The following is a 26,556-nucleotide window of genomic DNA, read 5'->3' as shown; positions in this document are numbered from 1 at the left end:
GGTACAGTCAGTGTGATCTGCCGGCGCCCTGTGTATCCTCAGTTCCACTGTTTCCCAGGTACAGTCAGTGTGATCTGCCGGCATCCTGTGTATCCTCAATTCCACTGTTCCCCAGGTACAGTCAGTGTGATCTGCCGGCACCCTGTGTATTCTCAGTTCCACTGTTCCCCAGGTACAGTCAGTGTGATCTGCCGGCACCCTGTGTATCCTCAGTTCCACTGTTCCCCAGGTACAGTCAGTGTGATCTGCCGGCGCCCTGTGTATCCTCAGTTCCACTGTTTCCTGGGTACATTTGCTTGCGTGGGTCTTTCAAACAGCAAGGAGGAGAGAAAAGCATTTTAAAAACAGGAAAATGTGACTGTAAAATTGTAAACATTGGCTGTGGGTGGGGGGCCTGTGGGGCAGGTGTGTTACCCGAAACTCCTGGCAGACTTTCCTTGACACTGACTAGATTTCAAGTCGTCAGTGTCCAATTAATTTAATGCTTTAAAGTACTAGTCTTAACTAAGGGCCTGATTTAGAGTCTACTGAAGTCAATGGAATGGCTGATGTTGGTGATGGTGGGTGAATAGAGGTCACCGGGAGAGAACTTGGTGTGTGTTGCTATGAGTCCCATCGCTGCTCAGCTCAGCTTCCCTGTCCTCACTGCCCTCCTGCCCTGAGATAACCCTGTTCCATGAGGGAGAGCGTGGGGTAGTGGTCAGAGCAAGGGGCTGGGACTTTGGAGTTTGGGGTTTAAATCCTGTGCCTGTCACAGCCAGCTGTTTGAGTTTAATCAGTGCTTAATTTGTAATGAAAGAGGTGTCAGGGCTCAAGCAATTTTTTTTTCTTTCATAACTGATGCAGCAAGCCCAGACTGCTGGGGCCATGAACTGCCAGGCCCAGAGGTGCCGGGCTCTGACCTGCCAGGCCCAGAGGCACCTGGCTCTGACCTGCCAGGCCCAGAGGTGCCGGGCTCTGACCTGCCAGGCCCAGAGGTGCCGGGCTCTGACCTGCCAGGCCCAGAGGTGCCAGGTCTCTGAACTGCCAGGCCCAGAGGTGGCAGGGCTCCGCCTGGCAAGCCCTGGCACAAATTAAGCACTGGTTTTAATCTCTGTGTCCATGCTCCCTCTCCTCTGCAAAGCTGCCCACAGCGATGCCCAGGCCTGCTGAGGGACTGGTGCCATGTCACAGATGGCACTAAGTGTCGCTCTGGTGCCTAGGGTCTCCAGGGCTGCTGGTTTGACACCTTTCGCCAGCACTGAATTAAAACCAAAAGATTGTATTTTCTTTGAAGAGAGAAAAAATGTGGATGACACTGGCACTTTTGACAGGGCTGATGCAGCCGCCGGCTTGCCTGCGGCACGTGTGAGGTGCGCTCCGCTCCCAGGGACAAGCTCTCACCTGCTCTGACTGGCCAGCCAGGGATGGTCTCGGAGGCCCACACAGTGTGTGCCTCATGCATCGTGTTGCTGCGGGGAGGCCCTGACACGATGCAGGGGGCAGACACAGACTCCGCCGCCAGCCGAGTGAAGACTCTGCGTGGGGTCTGCTGTGTGCCTTGTGGATGAATCTCGTAGAGCCGGGCGCAGGAGGCTTGGTCCCGTGCGGGGATGAGATCAGTAGGGGTGGAGGGCTCCGCACCATGGAGGATAAACATCCCTGACAGTTGGCTCATTCCTGCCCCGCAGCCCCCCTGCTGTCCCCGTGGTGGTCCTTTTCATGGTGATGAGCTCCTCTCCCTGCTCTTCCTGCCCACACCTCCTCAGAGAGCTCTGCAGACACGGCATTCCCCGCTGGCGATCCTCTCCCTGGCGCTCGGAGCCACCAGCCTTTCTTCCTAGGCTCCCAAGGCCCGGCCTCTGCCATCCTAGCCCTGAGCATTTCCCCCAGCCCTGCCAGTGCATCTCGCCCAGAGCTTTCTAACCAAGCTGCTGCCGGAGGGTGGGGTGGCCTCCCTGGCAGAGCAGTTCCAGGCCGGATCCCCAGCACGTCCGTGGCACCACACACGGATCTGCGCTGTTCAAACGAGACTTTCCGGCCGGGACAGAGCTGGCTTAAAAGGGAAGTTGGGTGGACAGCGCAGTCCAAGAGGAAATGAGCCAGTTGACTTTTGCCTGGCTAATCCCAGGCAGGGCTGCGCTCCGTCCGTGTCTGTTATTCCAATAGCTGTGCACATACTGCCCAGTTGTAAAGGACGCACCTGATACAGCTGGCTGGTGCCCTTTCGACTCTGCCGGCCTCTGGATGCCAGCGGGTTAGACAGGTGTTCCCTCCTCCAGCGGGAAATGAGACTCTCCCAGCTTCGTCCAGAAGCGGATCCAAGCTGCTTGCATTGGCCTCTCTCCCTAGTCTGTTTGCCTGTTGCACGGTCCCTGGGGAAGTCTCACTCTTGATCTGGGGCGGGCCCCATCTCTATAAGGGTACGTCTACACTGCAATTGCAAACCCATGGCTGGCTCATGCCAGCAGACTCAGGCTCGCGGGGGTCCGGCTAAGGGGCTGTTTAATTGCAGTGTAGACGTACCCTAAGAGGCCAAGCCAACCCCCTGTGTCCAAGCTCCCTTCAAGTTTGGGGGAAGTTTGGATCCCACCCAAACTTAGTGGCTTGGGGTCCGCTCTGCTTTCAAACCTATGGCTTGTTCGGTGCCAGGCTCTGCCCCTCGCCTGCCCTTTGGAACTGAGGGCCTGGGGACTGGCCAAAGTAAACCCACTGTGCAAACAGGCACGGCTGCTATTTGATCCAGTCGCACTGCAGACAGGGCTTCGCTGCACCTGTGCAAACGGCGGCCGATAGCACTTTTCCCCTGTAGGCCTTGGGGAATGAAACCTCCGATGTAAAAGACACCCGAGACAGTAAGACGTCTGTGCGTTATGCTCCAGTTTGGGGGGGTCATCTTGAGGTGTCTGATAACAAAGGGATGTCTGCAGGTTAGGGAGCACGTTTCCCGTGGCCGCTGGGAACTGCTGAATGGCAAATCAAAGCACAAAAAAATAAAATAAAAGCCCGTGAGTTATAGCATTTCTCCCTAACAGGGAAGGAAATGTTTCCTGGTTGGGCATTGTGCCAGTGCCTGTCTTTGCATTTAATCAGCTCTGAGTGAGGGCACAGGACGCTTCTTTATCTGGGCTCTCCTTCCCCGCTGGATACCAGCGACATTGTTGCCAGCAGGTTTTGCTACAATCCTGGAGCTGTGCTGCTGGTGTTCTCACCCCTCCCGCTGCTTTGGGCTCCGGCTCTGCTCTCCCCCAGGAAACGCTGCCTTGTCTGTAGCCGCCAAGCGCCTGCGAGGCAGCGTTGTCTAGTGGGTAAAGGAGGGAATTGGGGGCCCCTGGGTTCTTTTCCAGGTTCTGCCACCGCCCAGTCAGGGCAGCCCCTGGGTCCTACCTTATACCTGGCCCTACCATTTACAAGTCACTCCTGGCTTGAGTGGTTCAGCACCTCTGAAAATTAGGGTGCTCATCTCCAGGTGCCTGTTTCCCCTTCTATCAAAGGGTGTAACCCCTACCCACAGGGCGTGGTAAGCCGTAATTAATTAGGAGCAGAGCGCCGTGAGCTGTAAGGTGTTAGTGAAGCACAGGGAATTCTAATGCTTTATTCCCCACTCCCAGGAATAGACAGACATGGGGGTTTCTCTTCTGACTAGATCTCCTCGCTTTGTGTCCTCAGGAAAGCAGCCGGGAAGGTGCCAGGCGAGACGTCAGGATTCCTAGAGACATGGCTTCCTCCAACCCGCCCCCAAGCCCTGCAGTAGGTAATGTGAACCCAGCCCTTCTCCTTCAAGAACTTGTATTAATCATTAGAAAATGAAACGGATCTAGCCCAGTCCCCTCGCGCTGTGAGCTCGTGGGGCCAGGGCTGGCTTTGTGCTCTGTGTGAGTGCAACGCCTGGCACAAGGGGGCCCCGATCCCTGATTGGCACCTCTAGGGGGCCTCTGCAATCTCAGTCATAAATAACAGCCACAGACGGGCATGGGGAGCAGCTTGTGATGGGCAGCCTCGGTTTCCCTTCGGCATTGAGGCTTTTGTAATGCAAAGCAGCCCCTCGGGATGCGGGGCTTTCAGCGCCCTCCAAGAGCTACCAGGCAACCCATCGCCCGGCGATGGAATGTCATTCGCTCCTAACAGAACTCGGAGGCTCAGGCAGGTCACGGCCCCATGCAATTGTAACCCCGAACCAACCCACATCGGAGGGCCGTGATCCTGTCCCTCCCCTGCACTCTTGACAGCAGCGCTGTATGTGCCATTCTTTCCAAAGGGTGGGCCAAGGCGATGTAGGGACGTGGTGCCCGGTTGAACGTATGTGGCAGGGGAGGGGAGGCAGAAAAGTCCCGGGGTCTGAACCTGCCCTGCCCTGCCGCTCGCATGTAAACCACGGCTAGACTGGAACCTGCAGCCTGCTCACGCTCATTTTACACCCGCGTTGCACAGGGTAAATGGTGAGACACGGTGCCAGGCAGGCACTTGACGGTCAGGGAGACCTTGCTAGATATTAGAAGAGCTGGGAAGCCCTGTGAGATTGAATCTACAGGAGGCACTGCAGAGTTACCCTGAGAGCGTCTCTGGGCCCTCCCCACAATTCCCCCGGCATGTGTGCCCAGAAGGACAGACAAGTTCTCCCACGATTCACTGGGAAAGAATCATGGAGCAGCTCTAAGAGCCAGGGGACGTGACCCCACAAGTCCTAGTGCCTCACACAGGCGCCAACTTTTGTTGGCGCTGGTGGGTGCTCGCGATCCCCTGGCCCCGCCCCTGACTCTGCCCCTGCCCCCTCCCTGCCCCATTGGATCCCTCCCCAAATCCCCGCCTCTTCCCCAAGTGCACCACATTCCTCCTCCCCTCCTCCCCATCCCAGGCTTGCACGAAACAGCTGTTTTGCAGCGCACGCGCTGGGAGGGAGGGGGGAGAAGCAGGACGCGGCAGCCCGCTCAGGGGAGGAGGCAGAGATGGAGGTGAGCTGGGGCGGGTCGGGGAGCTGCAATTTTCCCCCATGGGTGCTCCAGTCCCAGAGCACCCACGGAGTCGGCGCCTATGGTGCCTCACGCGAGTGAGTGCAGTGCAAGTGTAGCATTGCCGTGTGGTTGCTCAAACCCGGGCTGGGCCAGCCTGCGTGTCCATCCCCCGGGTTGACACTGCAGCGAAGACGTCTCCGCAGAGATCACCATACAAACTCCAGGCCTCTGAGCGTTAGGGGGCCACGTTTTTAGAGGAGCTCAACTCCCGCAGAGGCACCAGAATGAGGGGCTGGATTGCTCAGCACGCAGGGTTCATTTTACAGATGGGAAACTGAGGCACAGGGAGGCTAAATGACTTGGTAAGGTCATATAGGGAGCTTGTGGGAGAGTGGGGACTTAAACCCAGGTCTTTCAAGTCTCAGGCTAGTGGCCTAACCACCGGATCATCACCCTGAACCCCAGTTTTGAAGCCTGCTCCTTATGGCCAGATTTGAATGTGGAACCACTCAGACCCACTTCCTGTCTGCTGTGGTACAGTCCGGTCCATGCTGTACACACCCTGCCTACAAACCAGAGCTGGCTGGCTGAGAGGAACCAAGCCTGGGGCCGGTCCCAGAGGCTGCAGTCAGTCCATGCAGCCGCCCGTCCTTCCCCCCGCAGAGCCCTGAGACACAAGGTGATTGCAAAGGGGGACGCTGGAGAAGGAAGAAGCAATGGGATAAATACGAGTTCTATTCCAGCAGCTCATAAAGGCCACAGCTGAGATCAGGGCCCCATTTCCCTCCCCCCACCCCGAGTGAGAGACAGGCCCTGCCCTGAACAGCTTATTGTGTACGTGGACAAGGCAGAAAAGAATGCGGGTAAGGAAGGATGTTGTTGTTATGATTATTATTTGTATGACCATAGTGCCTAGGGGCTGCAGTCTCAGACCAGGCCCCTGTTGTGCTACAAACACAGAACAAAAAGACCGTCGCTGTCCCAAACGGCTGACAAGCAAAGTATCCGACAAGAGACAGCAGGTGGATACAGACAGATAAGCTCAAGGACAAAGTGAGATTTTATTTCCGTTTGACAGCTGGGAACTGAGGCCCGGTGTGCGTAAGTGACTTGCCCAAGGTCACATGGAGAGTCTGTGGCGGAGTTGTCAATTAAGCCCCGAGTCCCAAGCTACAGCCTTAACCACTAAGCCATCTTTCCTTGCACGGAAAACTGCACCACCTAATGAAGTCTTGAGCTGAGGGGAACTCACTGGCAGTACGTGAACGAGCTGGGCCAGCTCTGAGCTGAAGCGCTGCCTCAGAATTTACCTGGCACACAGTTTCTCAGAGGCACTCTGTATACAGCTCTAGGCAGACGGTGAATGGCTGAGTGGCCCAGCCACTTGGCTGGGACTCTGTAGAGCTGTGGTCAAGTCCTGCTCTGCCACCGACTCCATGCGTGACCCTGGGCAAGTCACTTAACCTTGCTGGGCCTCAGTTCCCACCTGTACAATGAAGATCCTAATCCTTCCTTTCTTTTGGCCGTGTCTATTTACAGTGGAAGCTCTGTGGGGGCAGAGACTGTTTCTCCTGTGAATGTGTACAACAACGCGGGGCCCAGACCTCAGCTGAGGCCTCTAGTTGTTCCTATAATGCTAACAATGAACATTAATAATTTGTCCAAGCCACGCAGAGTACAAGACTGGTAAACAGGTAGTGTAAACGGAGACGAGTGAAGGAGATTTTAAAACATCTCTGTGCCGACCACTACGGGGTTCTTTGGAGCACAGGACAGGAAGCCTGGAGAGCCTCCAAATAGAATTTTTGATTCTAAACCCGTGACCGTCACTCCCCCTCCTGGTTTTTCATTGGTTGCCCCCCAGAATCAGTTGATCCCTGTGTTTCTTCTGGTCCTGCCCACCCCGCATATGCCCTGGCCCGGTCTTTGCCAGTTCAGCAGTAATGCTGGCTTCCAACTGGTCAGTGCGAGAGGCAGAGGGCGGAAGACGTGGGAGAGGGGCAGAGGAAAGAGATGAAGGGTGAGAGAGGCGCGTCAGAGAGGATGCGGTGACAGGAGGCCGAGGGGGCAGCTGGCCGGCTAATACCTCAGCCGGGGAAGTGCTGGAAAGCAGTTCTGAGACAGGCCCTCCCAAAAAAAAACCTCTTAGCAGCAGAACGTGCCTCCCAGTCCTAGGGGACAAGCAGCTTCACGCAGCCCCGCTGCTGCCTTCCTGGATTAGCATGGCCCCATTGCAGGGCAGGGGTTGTTCCCCTTCTCAGCCAGCCAAGGAGAAGCCTGGGCTGTCTCTGAGCAGGCTTGCGGGTGGCGCTGTTTACTCCATAAAATTAATCTCTAAGGTCTTGGCTCCCGGCCACTCTGCATGCTAAATCGGGAGCAGACTGAGATTAGATACCGCCGCTTGCTCGGGCATTTGGAGAAATGTTCTAAAATGCCCCCGGGGCGCCCGGATACAGACAGGGGATGCAAGGGAAATAAGAGGGGGGGAGGTGCTGCTGCTGGGGTTTTTAAAAATGGAATTTACCCCCTTTCCCCTCCTGCTATGAGGACCCTAACTGATCATGTGACGGGTGGTGCTGGGCCGGCTTCTCTGCTGAGAGTGGACGTGCACCTTCGCCTGAATTTTCCTCCAATCCCATGTCACTCAGTCAATGCACCTCAATCCTGACCCACTGCACCCCCTGCTATTCCAGTCCTGGCCGCCCCCCCAGCTCTGCCAGTGCACCTCAATCCTGACCCACTGCACCCCCTGCTATTCCAGTCCTAGCCCCCCCCCCACCCCAGCTCTGCCAGTGCACCTCANCTGCACCCCCTGCTATTCCAGTCCTGGCCCCCCCACAGCTCTGCCAGTGCACCTCAATCCTGACCCACTGTACCCCCTGCTACTCGGATTCTAGCCCCTCTGGTGTGCAGCGCAGACTGCTCTTCCAGTCCTGGTCCCCCAAATAACACTACCAGTGTACCTGACAAGCGAGGGTGTTCTCTCTCTCTCTCTCTCTCTCTCTCTCTCTCTCTCTCTCTCTCACACACACACACACACACACACACACACACACACACACACACACACACACACACACACTGCTGTTCCAGTCCTCGTCCCCCAAAGAACATGACTGGTGTACCTCAGTCCTGACAAGCGTGGGTGTTCTCACACACACACACACCTCTGTCAATACACATCTGTTGTAACCTTCAGCACTCCCCGCAGTTCCAGGCCTGGGTCACCAAACAGCCTGATCAATGCAGTTCCCTCCTGACCAGCTGCCCCAGACCTGAGACCTCACTGACAGCTCTGCCAACGCACTTCAGTCTTGTCCTGCAGACCCCTCCATCCTGGCCTGTGCTGAACACCCAGCTGCTCTTGTTAGGTTGAATTTAAGATTTGTCAAATGCCCTTTAGGAACTGGGTTAACTGACCAACACACTTATTTTACCTGTGACTTCCCCTGGATTTAAGCTCATCTCTAGTAATAATAATAATTTGCTTTCTTATCTAGCGCTTTCCATCAGCAGATCTCAAAGCCCTTTATCAAGGAGGTCAGGATCATTATCCCCATTTTACATACGGAGAAACTGAGGCACAAAGAGGGGAAGTGATTTGCCCAGCAGGCCCATGGCAGGAATAGAACCCAGGCCTCCTGAGTTACAGTTCAGTGTCCTAACCACTAGGGCAAAATGCCAGGGGATGTGACATAGCATTGCTCACCCCATGCCTCTGCCAGGCTGAGCTGTGCTGGAGAAGTGGTGGCGCTGTGGTTTTGTTTCCATTGCACTAGGACACTCCAGGGGAAAGCGTTTAGGGGCAGGGCATGGCACCCGTTGCACTCAGTACAGGTGAGCCCACCTGAGCGTGACCTGTCCTCGCTGCTAGTGACTGGTGGCTGTACTGCTGCGGGGGCGTTGGGGGGAGTCTGATTGAAACCAGGACAATGCTTTGGGTGCTATAATGGAGGGAGGAAGGGGGGATCCCAGTCCTGCTGGAGATACCCAATGGTGCTTTCCCTGGTCCACGGGAGGATCGAAATAACCGGTTGCTTGAGACCTTGATGAGTAGGAGAGATGATGCTCCTGGCTGGGACATCTGCAGGGGTTGAATGTCTGAATGCATGAGCCTCTCTTGTTTGAGCTAGAGGGTGAGGTCCAGGGGAGATAGCATAGCGTAGTGGACAGGGCACTAGAGTGGGACTTGGAAGATCTGGGTTTTATTCCCAGCTCTGCTGCTGGGAGACCTTGGACAAGTCACTTCCCCTCTCTGTGCCTCAGTTTCCCTATCTATAAAGTGAGGATAAAGATACTGACCTCCTTTGTAAAGCACTTTGCGATCTACTGATGGATAGGGCTCAGTGATATTATTAGCATGGAGACAGTAGCAGATTTATACACCTGTAATACCTGGTACGGCCAGTGGAGGGGGACAGAGCCACACTGTTAGCATGGGGATGAAAGCAGTAGCAAATTGACCACATAGACCACACTGCATTGGCGTTCCGAGGGGAAAAGGGTCCTGCCTTTCATCTGTGATCTGGCTGCTTAGAGTTGTCATGTTTTCCTTCCCCCCCTCATCCAAAGTCCACTGATCCACCTAATTGTTACATCTTCTGGCAGGAGACGGGCTAGTGCCGGGGGCCCTGGAGACCTCGACCGAGGGGGAGGAGGAGCTAGGGGAAGCGTTTGATTTCGACGACAGTGAAGAGGAGGAAGAGGATTCCACAGCCGGGGTCAGCAGCGCTAGCACCGAACCCAGCGTCGGAGTGGCCCTGCAGGCCCCGCCCAGGAGGCGTAGATCAGGAATGGCTGCTGAGACCCACTCGTCAGCCCAGCAGGAGAAGGATGGAGCGCCCCCTGCAGGGCAGGCACAGCTGACCGATTCTGGATCGCGCACCAGCGCTGGTAAGTAGGGCTTTCAGCTCGTGTTAACGCAGGATGCTTCACGCCCAGCATCTCTCAGGGGTCTTTGCAAGACTCAGGGTTGCAATGGGACATGCTCAGCCTACTGGCCCCATTACAGAGCTGCAGAAGGAATGGGTAAGAACCAGGTCCTGGGTCTCCGTTGCCCTGCCCCGCTGGCAGTCACGCACCCCAGTGCAACGTGAATTTCACAAGCTACCCTCCTGACCTGGCAGGGATCGACACCCGGTCCGCGATCCCTTTGCAGTGGTGTAATGACTAACGAAGTGCAGGACAATAGAGAATCAGGGCCGCCCTGTTTTGTACTGCCAGGCTCTGCCGATGCCCCTCGATCGAAACCAGCCACTCCCCTCCCCCACTATTCCAGTCCTGGCCCCCCCCGCCCTGGCCAGTGCCCCTCAATCTTGACCCAAAGCCTCGCCCGCCCGCCTCTTGCTTTTCAAGTCATGGAACTCTACCATTGCCCTCAAATTCTGTTTAGAGTATGAGGGGAAACATTTTTTTTTTTCAGTCTCATCCCTGAGACATCCTACTGTAGGGCATACATGCTGGCCAAAGACCAAGCCCTTCCTGAGAGCTGGCTCGGGGACTGTCAATTTCAGTGGAACAGAACGCTCATTCACCCAAACTTGAAAAGTCTCCCTGAAACATGTTTCACACTCGCTTGGCACTAGATTGAGCACATCACAGAAGGCTTGAAAACGAAGTCAGCGTGAGTGGGAGCCTCTTGGTGCTGCTAATATGGTCCAGCACGGAGGGTATGTTCTGCTTGTAAACCAGACATGCTGATATAAACCCTCATGCTTCAGGGCATAAGCAAAAACCCTACTTAATGGGGGTCAGGAAGGAACTTCTTCTAAGACCAGGTTGTCCCTTAATTGTCCACTACTGGGTTTCCTGCACCTTCCTCTGAAGTAGCTGATGATAGCCACTCTCAGAGACAGGCAACTGAGCAGCATGGACCCGTGCTGTGATCCAACAGGACAATTCCTGTGGTCTTGTCAGCTCTGATTCTTGCTGTGCTTGGGTTAACGTACTCTAAGATACCGACTTGGTTTCCTTCTGCTTTTGTTTTTGACAGATCCGCTTGACACAAAGCTACAGACAGAGTAAGTGAGTCTAGATTTTATTAAAAAAACCACCCCAAACCCTTGGGTGCTTGTTGGGTTATATCGGACGGGGGAATCCGAGGGGTGTGAGGTAGGGGATGAGAATGCAAATTGTTAATAGAACCCAAGATGCTTTGCTGGCAATGGAGAGACAAAAGCCTGTCTTGTTACATGCTACCTCTTGCTCTCCAGTGACCGTAAAGTCCAAGTCCAGTCTGGCGTGCAGCTGCTTTTCCTCCTTGCTTGCTCACAGGTGGGGGCCTGATCCCGCAAACATTTGCTCACGGGCTTCACATTAAGTGTGCGAGTAATCACACTGAAGTCAATGTGGCAACAGCCCCTAACCACTGCAGCTGATGGGGTGATTCACGTGCTCAAAGTTAAGCCCGTGTATAAGGGCTTGCAGGGCAGGGTCTCAGGCAGGAATTGTGCCTACTGCTTTGCTCTGAAGGCTGCGGGTCAGGAGTCCTGGGGTCTATTCCTGCCTCTGCCACTGACTCACTCTCCGTGATTAGAACATTGCTTCGCTTCTCTGTGCCTCAGTTTCCCTGACATGCTGTCATTTCTCCCTCCCCAGCAGCTCTTCTCCCTGCTTCAGGATATCACTGTGATGTGCAAAAAGATCCCAGGGCCCGGGGCTATCAAGTGATTCTCCTGCTCCCCAGTGACTGGGTTTGCTTGGGTCTGTGGTTTAGTGAACACAATGGAGCTTTCAGGGCAGCTGAGCCTACAGGGCGTGTGAGGCCTGGGAGGTTTGGGGGAATGCCAGGTGTGGCCAAAGCACAGCCCGTGGATTTCTGCAGCGCAACTCGGTCGGCTGCCCTCGCCTTTCACACAGAGGTGAGGCTCAAAGGACAGGTCCCAGCTTGCCAGGCACTCCCGTCAGGGCAGGCGGTTTTACTACTCAAAATGGCTGGGGCCAGTCAGAGGGCATCGCCCACTGCTGGCCAGAAGCATGTTAAGACATCCCAACTTCCTGGACTTGGAAAATGTCTGCGGTTTTCTCCCTTCCTTTCTCCTCTTGTTCCCCACTCCCTGTCTGTGCTGTCTCGTGATGAATGGATCCAGCCCTCTTGTGTTCCCCGTAAGACTTTGCGCCAGCTCCTGGGCTGTGGCTACGGTGCAGTTCTGGTGCGTGTGCGTGCACAAATGCTTTAAAGTTCACCCCTGTGCACAGAGTGACCAGACAGCAAGTGTGAAAAATCGGGACAGGGGGTGGGGGGTAATAGGAGCCTATATAAGAAAAAGACCCAAAAATCGGAACTGTCCCTATAAAATCGGGACATCTGGTCACCCTACCTGTGTGCTGCCCTGATCCTGCAGCTCTGGGCTGGGCTTGAGCAACCAGCGGGCTGCTCCGACTTATGCCAGCTACAACGGGTTGAAACCACAGTGGAGCGGTGTCCAGGGTGTATGGCAGAGAGGGCAGGGGCCTGGGGTCTGCTGGGAATGGAAGAGCGAGTGGGTTCTGCCCCCAGGGAATGTCTGTAAGGAGTGGGGATTGGTCCTGCTAAGGACTGGCCACTTTGTGACTCGGAGGGCTACCCAGGCAGATTGCCAGAAGTCTGAATGATTCATAACTGTACTGAGGTATTTACGGCCTTGCGGCTCCAGGGCTCACAGAACTGGCTGCCCCCCCGAGACGTGCCGTTCGCCGGCTCTGCCTCTGGCTTGCATTCCCAGGGAGAGCCCTGTGACCGTCTGCCCCTGACCGTGGGGATGTGCCAGCTCCTTCGACCCTGCCCAGTGCTTTGGCCTGAGTTCTGGAACCTCACCAGAGTGGCCACCTGATCCCCCCTCCGCCAGCGGAGCAAGTGAAATTGACAGGCAGGTGGCAGAGGGCGTCTGCCTTGGGGAGCATCCTTCACCCAGTCAAATCCCCCTCCACCCCATCTCCCCACAGGAGAGGCGTCCCACTCACTGCCGTAGTCCTTGAGCCCACTCTCCTCGCAGTCTGGTCCATGGGGTGGGGGTGAGGGTGGGGTTGCTGGGGCGATGGGGGAGTGGGCACAGCTCCCCTGGTCCCCATTGTGCCTTCCTCACTTTAGGACGGGCACCCCGGTTTCTCAGGTTGAGGGGCGTCAGGGCGTTGAGGGGTTGTACTTGGCCCTGGGGACCTCCTGCCTTAGCAGGACTGGACATAGCCCCTAACGAGTGCAGAGAGCTGGCCTGTCCATACGCCCCCGGCTTTCCCTGTCCTCCCTCCCACCTCAGCATCAGTCAGGCTGATTGAAAGCCGTTAACCCTGCAGAGTGCGCGATAGCAGGCAGGCCAGCACCCCGAGCTTTCGAGCTCATGCACTGGCTGGAGGAGCCGTGCTTACTGTCCCAGAGGGGCTGGGGCAGTTTGCTTGCCTGGCACTTAGCAGTCAGATCACATGTCACATTGTTGCTCGACTCCAGGCCTTGCGTCAGGGCCCAAGAATCCACAGCGGTTGCTCAGCGAGCAGCTGTAAACTGTGTTATTGACATCACGGGCTCTGTAGGGCTGGTGGAGTAACGGGCATGGGGAAAGGGAGGGCTCTGATTGCCCAGGGATTCATCCTGGTGGTAGCAGAACAGGATTATTGCTACACATTTTATTATTATTACTTTATGAGCCAGGAGAGATGTAGGTCAGGGCCCCGTTGTGCTGGGCACTGCACAGCTGCATAGTCCATGGCCCAGACAGATAAAGACAGGGAGGAAGAATTATTACAAATGGGAAATGGAGGCACAGAGAGATCAAGGGCTCGTCTGCACGAACAATTCATTTGTGGCAAGATGGGATGTGCATCTATCTCATGCTAATCCTCTTCGAAAGGGGACAAGATCAAAGCGCACTGCTGAAGAGTTAGTGCACGTCAGCAGGGTCCACTGGGACAGTTAGTCCATGGTAGGCCGGGGGAGGGTGAATTCACACCCCATCCTGCTGTGAATTAATTGTTCATGTAGACAAGCCCTAAGTGACTGGCCCAAGGCCACCCAGGGAGTCTGTGGCAGAGCTGGGAATTGACCCCCAGCTCTTCTGAGTCCCAGCATAGTCCCTTCGCCACAAGATCACCTGAACTGGCTCAGAAGCAGATGTTTTATCCCCCTCTTCTCCTGTCTGTCTGGGCATTTAACCCTCACTCAGCAATAGTTCATCCCAATCCCCCAAATCCAACATCCTCCTGCCCCATGTATTTATTTTGTGGGTGAGTCCAAATCTGGATTGGAATCAGAATCAGTATTATTTATTACGGGCAGCCTCTGGGAGCCCCAGACAGGGATCAATACCCCAGGTGCTGTACAAACACAGAACAAAAAGAGTTCCCAGACAGCCTGCCCCTATCTCTGAATTGGGACAAATCACACATTCCCCCACCTCCAGATCTGAGCAACCCTGAGCTTTGGGATTGCAGTGTTCCCAGGGTGGATCAGGTTCTGAATTTTGCTTCTGTGGATCCCTCGCTCATCAAGATCAGTACTATAGTTCAGGTGACTTGTCTCTCCAGGGTGGCCAGCTGTTTGGGGCGGGACCTGTCTTTTTGTTCTCTGTTTGTACAGTACCTAGCACGGTGGGGTCCTGGGCAGTGACTCAGGCTCCTAGGTGTTATGGTAATACAAAGAATGAATAATACTCTAGAGCACTGAGATTTCCTCACTGAGAAGGTATCCAGCACGGCTTTGACTTGTCCCCCTAATTCAGCACCTGTGGGGTTAACATGATACTCAGCCGGCCTTCTCCCCAGCTGCGAATAGCTGGCTTGTTTCACATGCCCACAGCTCCACCCCACCCTCTCCCAAGGTGATAATTCAGGTGAGCTAGGAGGCACCAAAAGGAGCTGAATCTGTGGGAGGGATGAGCTTGTGCCCCTGCTTGCAACAAAGGCAGCCTTTGTGGGTTTTGCCTTGGGGTCTGTATGGATCACTCCAGTAGCTTTGCCTACAGGTGCTTACGTAGTACCTTCCTGGCCAGGTAAGGGAGGCAGGGGGTTGCTCTGGGTGTGGATGTTGCTTCGTGAGGCAGTTTGCCTTCTGAGAGCAGGGGGAGTCCCAGGTCTGTGCCTGGTGTTATGACTCAGCTAGTACCTTATGGTAAATATTTCAGGGCTTTCTCCCCACAGTCTTACAAGGTGTTTCCAATTTCTAATCCTAGCACTTACATCTCCCTCCCACGAGAGCTCCCTAGGCCTTTAGCTTCATCTCAAGCGACCCCTTAGCAAACATTTTAAAGGCTACTAAACGTTCTCTTTGCAGGCTCTCCAGGCTTCCTGTCCTTGCTCCAAAGAACCCTGTAGCAATCGGCACGGAGATGTTTTTAAATCTTCACTCTTCTCCAGTTACACTGTCTGTTCACCATTCTTGCATTCTGTATGGCTGGGACAAATTATTCATATTCATTGTTAGAAGCTAGAGGCCTCAGCTGAGGTCAGGGCCCCTTGGTGCTATACACGCACAGCAAGAGACAGTCTGTTCCCCAGAGAGCTTCCACTGTAAATAGACATGGCCGAGAGAAAGGAAGGATTAGGCTCTCCACTGTATAGGTGGGAACTGAGGCCCAGCAAAGTTAAGTGACTTGCCCAGGGTCACACATGGAGTCTGTGGCAGAGCAGGAATTGAGCCCAGCTCTACTGAGTCTCAACCCAGTGTTTGACCCACTTGGCCATCTACCCTGTGTGTATGAACAGACTAGTTAGTTTCCTTCTCCGGTTTGTGTGTATGTCTGTTGGTGCTGATAAGGGCCCATCAAATTGTCCTTGGTACTTTCACCCACACTAAGATTCCCACGATCCGAATAACTGCTCCATTCTCTGAGATACATATTAGCTGCTAACAAACATTAAAGCAATTCTCCCCCCCACCTCATTTCATCTCCCACGTCCCTTAGCTCACCTCCCCCAGGGAAATAGTGTTTTGCAATGTTTGCATTGCAAACACAGGAATGTTTGCTGGTTAAACTTTTCTATTGGCATATACAGTTCCTGGATAAATTCCTACAGGCTTTATGTTCAGCTTGACGCTTGCTTGCTAAATCTAAATTTGGGCTAGAAATGGCCTGTAAGCTCTATTTAGAAATGCCCTGTGTGTGGGCTGGGCCCCACCTTTCCTTACAAGTGTTACCCCCCCCCCCCACCCCCTTCTCTTCGGCCTGCACTCCTGGGAGTGGGTCTGTCTGCTTGTGACCTTTATCCTCAGTTCCCTCCTGCTTGGGTTGTCAAGGCTGTTTGAACCCCATTCCTGCTGCATAAACCCAGCCCACTGGTCTGTGGTAATCCAGGCGTTTAGACCCCCCAGGCTGAAATTGACAGAGAAATTGACAGGAGAGACTCGAGCGGGGATTCCAGTGATTTGGGGATATGACTTTTTCCCTGCATGGGAGCGGAGTTAGGCAGAGCTCCGCTGGGTGCTTCTGTTACATCCACCCCAGGAGTAGATTGTGCAACCCTGTCTGAGAGTGTCTGGCTCTTTCTCTCTTCATCCTACCTCCCATTTCTGTGGTTGGGTCATGCCATTATCTGATCTCTGGGCTGGCATCATTTTGAATCCCAGCTGCAAAATCTACCATCTCAGGGAGGCATTTGCCGCTGGGAGAGTCTGCTGCAGATTTGAGCCTCCCCTATCGCAGGCTCTGCCCAAAACCACCCAACTGAGGCTGGGTTCACCCATCCCTGGCGAAGCAGCAGGCCCTGGGTTGGTAACGCATTGTTTTACTCTTGCGGGGACACGCATAAATGTGGTCAGCTGGATTGTACTGGGCAAGGGGTGTGTGTGTGTTAAAACAAGAATGTATTAACCCCTTCGCCTCTAAAGGTATGTCTACACTGCAGTTAAACACCCGCGGCTGGCCTGGGTCGGCTGACTCACGCTCGCTGGGGTCGGGCTGCAGGGCTGTAAAATTGTGGTGTAGAGGGTCAGGCTGGATTCTGGGCTCTGGGACCCTCCCCCAAGTGTCTACACCACAATTTGACAGCCCCACAAGCCCACGTCAGCTGGTGCAGGCCAACCACGGTGTTTAATTGCAGTGTAGACCTACCCTAAGTCACAGGTAGTGCCTCTTGCATGTGACAACAAAGGTTTCAAGGCTGAACTGGGTTCAGAGGGGCACCAGAACCATCTGCAATTCTCATCCTCCATTCAGGCAGCCTGAGATCCGCTCCGTCTTGGCCTATGTCATTCATATGCACAGAAGAATTGGGGAGCGATTTTTTTTCCCCCCCCTTGTTCCTTCTGTATTTTCTTGTATAGGGTCTTTGTTTGCTGGCTCGCTGTGGTCGAGAGCACGGGGCTATGAGTCCGGGAAGCCCATGTCCTATTCCTGGCTCGCAGTGTGTCACTTCCCTGCTCTGTGCCTGACTTTCCCCATCTGTACAATGGGGATCACGCTGACCTGCTTTTTTAAAAGTGCTTTGAGATCCTCTGGCTAAAGGTTCTATCTGAGGGCAAACTGTTAATGTTTTAATTTTAAACTCCATACGGAGACGGGAACAGTTAGCTTCTTGGTGTTCTAGAGGAGATTACAGCCTTATTTAGAAAGATGGATACACCTAGTACTTTGTTTGTTCTTTCTTGTTGAGAATAAATCCCTTTAGACTGGAACAGTTTGCTCTTTGCATGTGGACTATACATAACTCAGGCTCCCCTCTGCCTGTTTCATAACCAAGCGATTTGGGAAATGCTTTCAGTAGAGCTGGAAAATTTGAGTTTTGGGCAAAAAATTAACTGAACTACTTTGGCTGAAATTCAAAACATTTTGATCGGGAAATCCTGCCACAGTGCCCCATCAGAGTTGTAGTTTGGGTGCACTATGCTTTCATTATCCTCCAGCGGCTTGCCTCTTTGTTTGGACTACATGCCCCATGATGCACCAGCCTCACTTCATGGTGACAGGATGCAGTGCCCTGTGGCTGTGGTGCATGATGGGAGATGAAGTCCAGCTGGGAAGGCTGGCCATAGAGAACGAAGGCAGGAGGCATCGGAACTATAACTTCCATGAGACGTTTCAGGCTTGAAATATTTTGTTTTTTGGCCAAAAGTCTCTGGTTTTGGGCATTTGATATTTTTCAATGAAACATCAAAAATTTCTGTAGAAAATACTTTTCACAAAATATTCAGTTTACTCAAAAATCCAATTTTTTCACCCATTAAAAGACCGTTTGGTGAAGCTTTAGTCCTTTAATATGCTGTTCTGTCATGCATCGTGTTTGCCTAGAATTCAGAGCATATGTAATGACACCCCCCCCGAGTAGGTTTCTAACCTAGGAACTTCAGCACTCTATCCTGGACCTCTACTGCTGCAGCTGAAGGAATAAGTCGATTAGTGGTTAGTAGTTGTAGGCTATTATCCTGCAGTATACCAGCTACTAGAGGGAAGGGTACCATCAACACTGTGCTGAGGGGTGTGTGTAGCAGAACCCGTTTCCCTGGATGTGGCCTCCACCAGTGCTAAGAGCCAGGTCTATATTTGCGTTGTCATCGGCGTGTAACTAACGCATGACATGAGGCTGAAGTCAATTAAACACAGATGGCTTGTGGGCTTTGTTTGTGGTGTTTTAATAGCATCAGTTGTTCCGTCCTTCCTTCCTGCGCTGCTGGCAGCCGCCGTTCCAGGTTCCCCACCTCACTAACAGGGTGGCCACCGCTGAGGTACAAAAAACTGGGATGGTCCCATAAAACTGGCCAGCTGGCAGTGCGCGCTGCGCGTCCTGACTGATTTACCAGGGCAGCTACCTCGAACAAGGGATCATCCTTGGAAAACCTGGACAGGGGGCAGCTTTACCCTTTGAGCCTCTGCCACTGCAGCGAAAAGCGGGAAGTGCTGAGAAAATGGACAGGGGACTCGTTGCTGGCAGCTGGGAAGAGGTAGCTCAGAACCAGTGGGAGCTCTCGGAGACACTGGGTGGTATTGGGGGCGGGGAGGGGGAGCAGAAGGGTTGGGAGAACACTTTAGGCAATAATCACTGAGCACTTCATGCCTGCCTATATTTTCTTTCCTTGGGCCCCAATTTACCACGTCCCTGCACTTCACGTTGTCATTTACCCCAGAGTAAAACGCTCCTGGCTCCGAAACGGCAGCGTTTCACACCTGCTTTGCTCTGGTGGGAAAGGTGCAGGGCAGTGGTGAATCTGGCCCTGTGTGTTTGCACGGCAGGGCAGTTCAGGGGCAAGGAGTCAGGACTCCTGTCTTCCCGCCCATGGTGCTTTTGGTTCCCGGCGTGATGTTGGGCCAGTCGCTTCAGTCTGAATTTTCCGAAGTGCTGAGCTCTCCGCTCTGGTTGAGGGGAGCCATGGGTCTGAGCACCCCTGAAGGACAGGCCTGTAACCTTGCTACCGCAGCTTCCCATCTGTACAATGGGGATAAGAATCCTGATGTCTCCAAGAGCTGCTCCAAGCCTATACTAAATTTCTGCAAAGCCGCTAAGCTCCTCTGATGGACGCGAGGCGAAACGTTTCCTAGAGGCATTGCGAACGCATTTCTCCTCCTGCCATCTGGGCACCCCAAAAAGTCTTGGGAGGCGATAGGGAATGTTTCTCTGGATCCCAGCTAATTTGATGGCTGTGAAACCTGTCCGGAGACACTGAAATCCCCGGCTGTCTGGTCTCGGGGCCGGTGCGCCCTCGCACGTACGTTCTGGATGCAAGTCGCTAACATGCACTGATGTTCCGGTGTTACAGCAACCTCCATGTGTGGAGATCCTGGCATGGCCTGTTCTCAGAGAATGACCTGAGTCATATGTGCGTGGGCGTGTATCCATGCAAGGCAGGTGTTGGGCTATTAGATGAAGCCTGAAAGGTGAGAGTGTGCGTGGCTTTAGTTGGGCACACAACCCCGTTTGGTATGGCTGGCTAGATGCAGGCAGGAGCAAGGGAAGCCTTGACTCTGGTGACTAGAATGACGCAGGGGTGGGACGTTCTGTCACTGGATAGCTTGGGGCTGGTTGCAAGAGCTGGGGAAGTCCTCAACAGGCAGAGCATGGGGACTGTGGCAGCGTGATCTGCTTGCCCATCCGGTCGTGCTGCTGGGAAGGCGGTCAGGGAAGCCCGGTGAATTTTTCTCTGCAGAACCTGGACTGGTTGCTGGTGTTAGAAGCCAGCTCGGTTCCAGTGTTTGCCTACCCACAGGCCATCTGAGCAACTCCCCTTCCCCTCCACCTCTAGGTCTCTCCTGGCATCATTCCCTCGCAGTTCTCCCTGCTATTAAACACCTGCATTTCGAGTGCTTTCCCGCCGCGATGCCTGGCCCAGTGCCTGTGAGGATGGGTGATGGACCAGGAGGTTTTGGTGGCGGAGGCTAGAGGAGATATGAGCATTTTGAAGGAAGCTTATGCAGGTGCATGTGGGCGTGGCTCACGGGCTCAGACCCAAGTTAGATTGGAGGCTGTTTTCTTGGACTGTTCACTCCCGCATGTTAGTTCTGGGTCTGAATTGCAAGAGTTCGCTTCAGATCTGAGCGCGCTCAGCGTGCCGGGGTGCTCAGAGCTGGGATTCTGTTTGAGGGACGCAAGGACAGTTAGGACCTGCCTGGATGTAGCTTTGCAGACGACAAGCTCCTTTATGAATAGCAAAAAAAATTAAAAAGGGGATTTCTAACAGAGAGTTAGAGATGTTAGCAGGCTGCTTCCACTTATGGTGGGCAGATAACCGTTTAATCCTGAGCCCCTAATGGCATTCAGAGGGAACCGGCTTTAATACACTACATCGTGATACTGGATTTGCTTTTTATTGTTGTGATTCTTTTTCATTTAATTTCTTTGACTAAACGTCTCCTTTCTAAAAGCAAAACTACTATTCTATAAGCTCAAAGGAGCAGCCGGTAGCTGCGTTTAAAGGTTAAGTAGGTTAGCTGCTTCAATTTGTGGTGTTTGGAGTGGGACGGCCAGGGCATTTCAGTACATTGTGCTTCTCCAAGTTTCTCCTGCAGATTCAGCTAGAGACTTTATTCTTCACCTATGTCCGATTGAAGGGTGGATCCTGTAGGGTTAAAGGTTTCAGAGGGGTAGCCGTGTTAGTCTGTATCCGCAAAAAGAACGAGGAGTATTTGTGGCACCTTAGAGACTAACAAATTTATTCGAGCATAAGCTTTCGTGGGCCCCCGAAAGTACTCCTCGTTCTTGTTGTAGGATTAAAAATATAGACCGTTGTTGTTAAACACGCTTAAAAAATGATTGTTGCTATGGTAGCATCTAGCCGCCCCTCTGAGCTCACTGCCCTGTTGTGCTGGGCGTGGCACAGATGCATAATGAGAGACAGTTGCTGGACTGAAGAGCTTGCAGTTCAAATATCCAACACAGACACAACCTGGAGAGGGGAAACAGAGGCATGTAGGTGAAGGGACTCGCCCAAGGCCACTCAGCCGGTCAGTGGCAGAGCTGGGAGTAGCAGCTAGGTCTCCAGTGACCCTGTCTATTCTAAAATCAATATGAACACTAAGTAGCTACCTGAGGCTGTTTCCTCCCAGGTCAGGCTGCTGGTGTCTGTCGCTGTTTCTCACACAGCTCTCGGTGTCTCCACAGCTCTTGACGGACATACAGGGCCTCTGATCCGGTTCATGGGTTCTTCTCTCTCGTCCTGCCAATCCGGGCTTTCCTCAGCCCATCTAGGAGGCAGCCGTGAGCGGAGGAAGGTTAAGAGGCGGGGCGGTGGCGCTCCTGGATTCAGCAGCAGTTTGCAGGCAGCAGGGAGTGATGTAATGAGGGTGGAGGAGATGCTGCCTGCTAAAGGGAAGAGACCGCGATATTCCTCAGTTGGCTGCTTCGGGATCTCGCCCAGTCAGCACAGCCAGCATGTGTCCCCGGCCCAGTGCACGCTGCAGTGCAGAGGAGGGTGGACGTGTGGCTGAAGAGAAGGCTCTCTGGATGCCAGGGGAGGATTGAACCGGGAGCCGCGGGGTGATGGGTCTCCTGTCAGGTCTGGAGAGAGGGGTCTGATTTCTGGACTGGCTGGCGTGGTCGGCAGTGTCTGTATCCCTGCTTTTCCCAAGGAGAGCAGGACGCTTGGCTTTGCTCTGAAGGTACGTGAGGAGGCAGGTGCCGCTTCCTGGGTTCCCTGCAGGGAGAGAGGATGGAGGCAGCAGAGGCTGCTGGGAAAGTCCCGTGCTGACGGTACAGGAAGCTGTAATGGCAGCCTTGCTAGGCCCTGCCACTGCTGGGTAGGGACGTACTCCTTTGGTGTTCAGGGGACGGACATCCAATAGGGGACTCTGTTGCCGGGCCCGCAAGGGGGCCAAAAACTGGGGAAAACGGAGCCCTCCCCGACAGGCCTGTTTTGCCAACAGATTGGAAAGTGGGCACAAATGAGTCAAGGCCTGACTGGAGGGCTGAATGCAAGGCCTGTCCCGCTCGGCAGGGAGACCCCCTCCCAGATTTGGCTCAGGCCCTGGGGGGTGATGAAGTGGGAATGGTCTGTGGTATTTTTATGGGGTGGGGTGGAGAGCTGATGTGTGCCTCAGTTTCCCCTATATTTTGCATGGCTACCGGGTGTGTGGAGGGAAGGTCTAGGTTTGCTCTCTGGGCAGCTAGGAGGCATAGGGGTGTGTGTGTGTGTGTGTGTGTGTGTGTGTGTGGCGGGGAGAAGGGATAAAGTGCTGGCTTCTCACCTGTAAACTGACTAAGGAGGTCAGACCAAGCCTGAACCTGGGGCTCGGCTCGTTACACCTTGATCTGACCTAACCAGGACGGCCCGAGCTTTAACCTTCGCTTCCCTGTGCTCCCCAAGGGCTTTCGGCTTGTGCATGCCGGGGGACTAGTGAATGGTTACCTGGTTTGGGGAAGGCCGCCTGTCACTGTAAATACTCGGAGACCATTGCTGTCTGAAAAGCTCCTCCCGTCGGAGTCTGGCTGGGCTGGATTCGCTGCAGGGAGCCGTGTTGAGACAGTGGGATTGCTGGTGCCGTCGGACAATGTAGGAAGCTGTGGGTCTGCCCCATGCGGCTCTGTGTGGGTCCTGCCCCCCAACTACAGGCCAGGGCATAGACCTGGCCTTGTGACTCGGACGCTTCCCCCGACGTTTCATTTACTTAATAAAGCCAGGCCCAAGCGGACAGTCAGAGCTCTGAGCCTAAGCTCTGTCTGCCCACCACCCTCCTGATTTAAAGCGAAGATCTTAGTGTGTTAGTCCAGCCCGTGTGGGGCTGGGCCACGCTAGCCCTTCATCCAGGTTTGGAAGCCTCCTGCTCGCAAAGCTTCCCCTGAGCACTGCGGTGAGCCGTGTTCTGTGATGTTAGGGGATGGATGTCGACTCTGCTTCTTTCCCTAGTTCCATGATGGGGATTTGAACCTGGATCGCGGCTTCCCTGTAGGGCTGGTGGTGCGTTCACTCAGCGCACTATTGAGCGGCCCCAGATGCTGCTTTAATAGCTGTTCAGATAATACCATGAGGAGAAGGCACAAGGAGCACATGTGTTTGTGTCTGGAGACTTTATAACCCACCCCCTGCTCCCCAGGTCTGAGATCATGGCCGGGTCTGCCCGGTTAGGTCATTTTCCTGCAGGGCTGGGAGAGGCAGAGACCTTCAAGGATGCCCCCCGGGGAGGGGGATGCGGGGTCACCAGGACACTCCGTCAGCTGCTGTCTGGGAAACAGCCCTTGTGGCTTTGATCTCGCTGGCTGCTCTCAGGCATCCTGTTCCACCCCACCACGCACACTCCAGCCCTCCCCCACCTTTCCCAAAGCTCGGACACAGACCTGCCTCCCCTCTAATACTGATGGAAGCCCCCCCCCCCCCTGCTTCTTGCACTGAGTTTTAAAAATTCTTAACCCCTTCCATGCTGGATGATGGGCCCGGTTTGTCTGGCAAATGAGTGGACATCCCTGGGACAGCCTGCTGTCGCCTGCTTCAGGTGGCAGATGGGCTTAGGGGATGTGATCATGTGCTGACGCCAGTTTGGCTGCTTACAAGAATCTCCAAGAGGATGGAACGTTAGACTGGAAATCTCGCAAGGGGGAGGTTTTTTTCTGTGTCTTTTGGCCCTTCTGCTGCCATCTGGCACCTGGGAGCCTAGTGCCGCAGCCTGCTCACGTGAAAAATAATGGAGGAGGGGCACAACTAACGGAGCTCTTCCAACCTCAAGGGTTAGATTGAAGTTTGGGCTGAAGGTTCACGCCAGCCCTGTTTGTCCAGCCCTGCTGGGTATCGGGAGGGTGCTGTCTGTTTGGATTACAGTAATGCCTGTGCACCTAGGGCTGTACAGACGTAGTGGGAGCTGGTCCCTGCCCCTAAGAACTTGCTGTCTAGTGGCAGAGAAAGAAAGTATTATCCCCACTTCACAGGTGGGAAACTGAGGCCCGGAAAGAAAGTGATTTGCCCAGAGTCACGCGGGCAGTCCGTGTCAGAGCTGAGCAGTGAATCTTGCTTGTGTCTGGAGAGGGATCTTCAGAAGAGAGGCACTTGGATCGCAAGCTCTTTGGGGCTGGAACTGCCTCAGTTACCTGTCTGTGCAGCGCCAAGCGCGCTGGTGTTAAGGCGTTTGGGAGCTAGCACAATACTGGTAAGAATCAAGGCGGATGGTAGGTTCCAGCCCCAAGGAGCGAACAAGCTTGAAAAGAGGGGGTGGGAGAGGAAGAGGACTGACTCAAGATGGAGAGAGAGTAACCCAGGAGAGGAGGTAGTGAGCACAATGCAGAGAACTGGGAAGGGATGCCCTGTGGGGGGGAGAGTAGAGGAAATAGGTTGAAAGCCGCCAAGGGGGAAAAAGACACCAGAAGGAGAGAGAGGCAAGTGGAGTGAAGCAGTGGGCGAGTGGGCACATCAGAGGGACATGTTGGCGGTGTGGGGGTGGCATGCTGGGAACTGGCATGACTGAGACCTGCAGTGTAACTGGATGGCGCCAGTGCTGGGAGTCAGCTCTGGTGTCTGTAAGTGGATGCACATGTAACCAGCCCTGCTCAGGGGCTTGGACCTTCAGAGCTAAAAGCCGTGAGCCTCTATCGCTGCCGTTTACGGGGCGACTCTAGGAGCTGGAAGCAGTAGGAAACTCGCTAACCTTTTTACACGGACCAGCCACTAGAGGGGGACAAAGACCCATCGTGTCTTAGTGCGGCTTGCCCGTGCATGTCACCCTCTCTTGGTGCCATTTAGCTATGGCAGCCAGGTTGGCAGCCAAGCAATTCGGGTGTGGCCGTTGCATTTGCTCACAGCTGGTCCTTGCCGTTCAGGCTGGTGGATCTGCACTTGCCCAGCGACAGCTCATAGCGTCCCCCAAACATCCCTGTGAACTGGCTGCCTGTTCCGCTTGCCTGGCCACTCACAGTGCTCTTCCCGCCCTAGGTTCCTGACGGTGGTCAGCAATGGGGACGTGGTGGGCAGCTCCCACACCGGGACTCGGACCTGCAGCTGGAGAAGGAAGAGCACCCGGCGAGGTAGGGTTCTGACGCCTCTTTGAGCTGGACGGGATGGATGGGAATGACTCTGGATTCCTTCAAAGGGACTCGTGTGGTGTTCGATCAGCTTCAGCGTGCCCTGGAACGGCTTCCCCATCCCAAATCCTGGCTCTGTTTAAACACTGGGCGTGTCTGGGACCAGACTTCAGTGGTGCAGTTACCGTGCCGTACATAGGGTGCTGAGAGCTTGATGGGTTGAAATCAGAGAAGTGTCTGATCCAAGGAACCGATCCAAATTTTGGGTGTTTGGGGATCAGCACTTGGGCCTAGATCTGGATTTCACAGCTGGCCCCAATTTTGCTCTCATCTGGGCCATGCCCCCAGAGCTGAAGGCCCCCTAACTTTGCATTGAGATGTACACTTTGTAGCCACAGGCATGCACAGCACACTTTATTAGGAGGTGCACCCCAGGAGCCCTGTCCTAGCCCCCATCCACTCCCTCCTACTTCCTGCCCTGACTGCCCCCCTCAAAACCCCCAACCCCCCCCCGCTCCTTGTCCCCGACTACCCCCTCCTGGGACCCCTGCCCCTAACTGCCCCCCAGGACCCCACCCCCTATCTAAGCCTCCCTGCTCCTTGTCCCCTGACTGCCCCCCTAGGACCCTACCTGTCCCCTTATTACCCTGACCCTTATCCACACCCCCGGGACTCCCGACCCATACAACCCCCCCCCCCCCCCCTCCCCCCCCCCGCCCCCCCCCCCCCCCCCCCTTGGGTCCCCCCCCCCCCCTTATCCAACCCCTCCTGGTCCCGGACCCCTTACCATGAGGCTCCTAGCAGCATGTTCTGCTCTGGGCAGAGCCAGAGACGCTGCCCCGTGGGAGCGCGCAGCCCCAGCCCCCAGAGCGCTGCACGCATGGCTCCAGGGGATAGGGGAAGGGGCCGGCGGCTTGCTGTGCTCGGCCGGGCGCTCCGGCCCGGGAGCGCAGAGGATGCGGCTTGCTGCGCCGGGAGAGTGGGGCCATTTTCCCACCCCTGCATTAGGGTGTGCCTGGGCACACCCTGTGCACACGCCTATGCTTGTAGCCCTGGCCTGTCGCTCCTTAGAAAGCAGCCAGGATCGAGTCCTAAAACTCAGATACAGATTTTTGAGCTCTCCTTGCAGAGGCTTCAGAGAGAGGGGGCAGGATCTAGCATGTGCCATTGAGGTACAAAAGGCAGCGAGAGCAGCACGCTGAAGGTTGGTGCTGAAATCTCGGGTGTTCCAGAGAAGATCTCAGGAGGTATCTAGTCCAACCCCCTGCTCAAAGCAGGACCAATCCCCAGA

At 54.7% G+C, this 26,556-nt stretch overlaps 1 protein-coding gene across 9 annotated transcripts in view; it reads left to right on the top strand.

Moving 5' to 3' along the window:
- The window catches only part of ARHGEF10L (Rho guanine nucleotide exchange factor 10 like), a 191,940-nt gene that overhangs the window by 55,506 nt on the left and 109,878 nt on the right, over positions 1-26,556 (top strand). For 8 of the 9 annotated variants that reach the window (XM_034753125.1, XM_034753129.1, XM_034753128.1 and 5 more), the window contains exons 2-5: positions 3,649-3,733; positions 9,540-9,824; positions 10,924-10,951; positions 25,177-25,268. In XM_034753125.1, coding sequence (XP_034609016.1) covers positions 3,697-3,733; positions 9,540-9,824; positions 10,924-10,951; positions 25,177-25,268 — 442 coding nt within the window. In that variant the 5' untranslated portion in view covers positions 3,649-3,696. Of the gene's footprint in view, positions 1-3,648; positions 3,734-9,539; positions 9,825-10,923; positions 10,952-25,176; positions 25,269-26,556 lie in introns of those variants that run through there. The other variant, XM_034753130.1, reaches the window with a different exon arrangement.

This window comes from Trachemys scripta, chromosome 19 (genome assembly GCF_013100865.1).
Source record: "Trachemys scripta elegans isolate TJP31775 chromosome 19, CAS_Tse_1.0, whole genome shotgun sequence".
Lineage (NCBI taxonomy): Eukaryota > Metazoa > Chordata > Testudines > Emydidae > Trachemys > Trachemys scripta.
The sequence above is the reverse complement of the archived record's forward strand: the minus strand, read 5'-3'. Positions and strand labels throughout refer to the sequence as shown.